The sequence below is a fragment of the Ascaphus truei genome, chromosome 10 (genome assembly GCF_040206685.1).
Source record: "Ascaphus truei isolate aAscTru1 chromosome 10, aAscTru1.hap1, whole genome shotgun sequence".
Classification (NCBI taxonomy): domain Eukaryota; kingdom Metazoa; phylum Chordata; class Amphibia; order Anura; family Ascaphidae; genus Ascaphus; species Ascaphus truei.
In genome coordinates, this window is record NC_134492.1 from 42,762,616 (window position 1) to 42,764,764 (window position 2,149).

At 45.8% G+C, this 2,149-nt stretch overlaps 1 protein-coding gene across 1 annotated transcript in view; it reads right to left on the reverse strand.

The window, feature by feature from the left end:
- KIFAP3 (kinesin associated protein 3) overlaps nucleotides 1-1,572 on the reverse strand; it is a 133,717-nt gene extending 132,145 nt beyond the window's left edge. Inside the window, exon 1 of the mRNA XM_075616832.1 lies at nucleotides 1,373-1,572. Coding sequence (XP_075472947.1) covers nucleotides 1,373-1,404 — 32 coding nt within the window. The 5' untranslated portion in view covers nucleotides 1,405-1,572. The remainder of the gene's footprint in view (nucleotides 1-1,372) is intronic.
- Between the last annotated feature and the right edge of the window lie 577 nt (nucleotides 1,573-2,149).

Consider the following 2,149-nt stretch of genomic DNA (forward strand, 5'->3'; position numbering starts at 1 on the left):
AGTGTTCGACAAACCTATACATTTGCTCGCCCCGGGCGAGTGGATTTAACATCGTGGCGAGCTCCTATTGGCCCAAGCAACATACGTTTGTTACTAGGTGGCGAGTAGATTTTTTTGTTCGGCGAGTAGATTTTTTGGTGATTTGTCGACCACTGTATATGTATGTATGTATGTATGTATGTATGTATGTATATATATATATATATATATATATATATATATATTTTTTTTTTTTTTTTTTTTTTTGAGTTATGGTGGGTGAAAAAGGCGACAGAAAACCTCCACCGTTAGCATATAGCCAATAAAGAATATCACTTGTGAGCACATTCACATGTCTTAGACAGGTCTGCAAACCTGCCTTTCAACCATTATCACCTCGCATACAGTGCTCCCACTGCAGCAAGGGATTCTGGGAGATGACATGCAAATGAGCACACAAAGGTGACACACTGTGTGCTCATTTGCATGTAATCTCCCAGAATCCCTTGCTGCAGTGGGAGCACTGAATGCGAGGTGATAATGGTTAAAGGCAGGGTTGCAGACCTGTCTAAGGCCCGTAATATAGTGGTGCGCGTCTGTGCGAACGCTCGTGCAAGTGACGCACACTTTTTATGTGTACGGTCCGTGCTGCTGTGAGCGACAGGCTTGGAAGGGTACTGTGTGTGTCGCTGGGTAGCTGTCTCTCTGTGTTTGTCACTGGGAAGCTGTCAGTGTGTGTGTGTCACTGGTAACTGTGTGTGTCACTCTGAAGTGGTCTGTGTGTTTGTGTGTCACTGGGGAAGCTGTGTGTGTATATTATATAATATATTTTTTAAAACGACATGTTGTGAAAATAAATTATTTATTAACATTGTGCAACTTTGATAAATATATATTATACACACACACACACACACACACACACACACCGCAGACTGAGCGGTAGCAGCGCGAAAACATCGTTTTCAGAGTCTTACCCCCGATCAGCCGGCTCCACGCTCACTCGCGCGCAGCAAGCGCGCCCACTATATTACGGGCCTTAAAGGCAGGTGAATGTGCTCACAAGTGATATTCTTTATTGGAGATATATATATATATATATATTTACACACACACACACACACACACACACACACACACACACACACACACACACACACACATATTACAATAAGCTTGTGGCCTTCGACACCTAAATGTTTACTGATCTAGTCCCTTAAGAGAAGTGGTTGGGGTCTGAGACCTGTGAGTGTCTAGTTCCCTAAAGAGAGGACACCAACTATGTATTGCCCTTGTGCCCAACCACTAATGGAGGGTTAAACATCCTCTGCATGCATTGAGGATGCACCTTGTACATGGCCCCTCCCCTGCCCCATATTTGTGACCCTGTCACCTCTTCAGGTATCTGGCATCCTCTGTCTGCATCCCGGAGCCGCCTCTGGGGACGTGTGCCCGCCGATGGGTGTGCCTGGTGACTCCGAGGACCGTTGGCTGGTGCTCGGGTGTTGATGGAAAGAGAGGCCGGCACCAGCTGATCCGTTTGTTACTGTTACCAGGGTGAGGGGGTGGTTTACACCAAGCCCCGCCCACTACCTCAGTAAATGCAACGCGGCCACCGTAGGGCGTACTGGTGCTTTGTTTACACTGTGCGCGTGCGCACCAGTGTAGCCTTCCATTTGAGCTTTGGTGACGTACGGATTTAAAACGTCACTCGCAGTGGAGTACACGACGGCCATGTTTGATATGGGCAAATGCCCTTTTATTGCTATGGTGTATTCTATATACGGTACAGGTCATGTTGGATTTGATAGTTATGAACCCCAGCACAGGAGAGGCATCTCCTTTATATAAAGAATGCATCATTCATATACATTTCTTCATTAATTTTATTTAAAAATACTAAAAAATATTTTAATTGTGGATCCTGTCTAGATTGGGGCAATAATTTTGTGATTTTTGCATTAGCGTCTCAGGGGATTATTCATTAAACTGTGATTATGCCGATCATGGAAATATCCCACAGAAAGTCAATGTGACTTTGCGTGCGATAGAGCCCCGTCAGCGCTATCGCAGTCTAATGAATAACCCCCATAGACTCTAGACCAGGGGTGCACAACCTTTTTCCCATGCGTCCCCTTGTTCTGCACTCCCCCCTGCTCGCCCCCCCCCC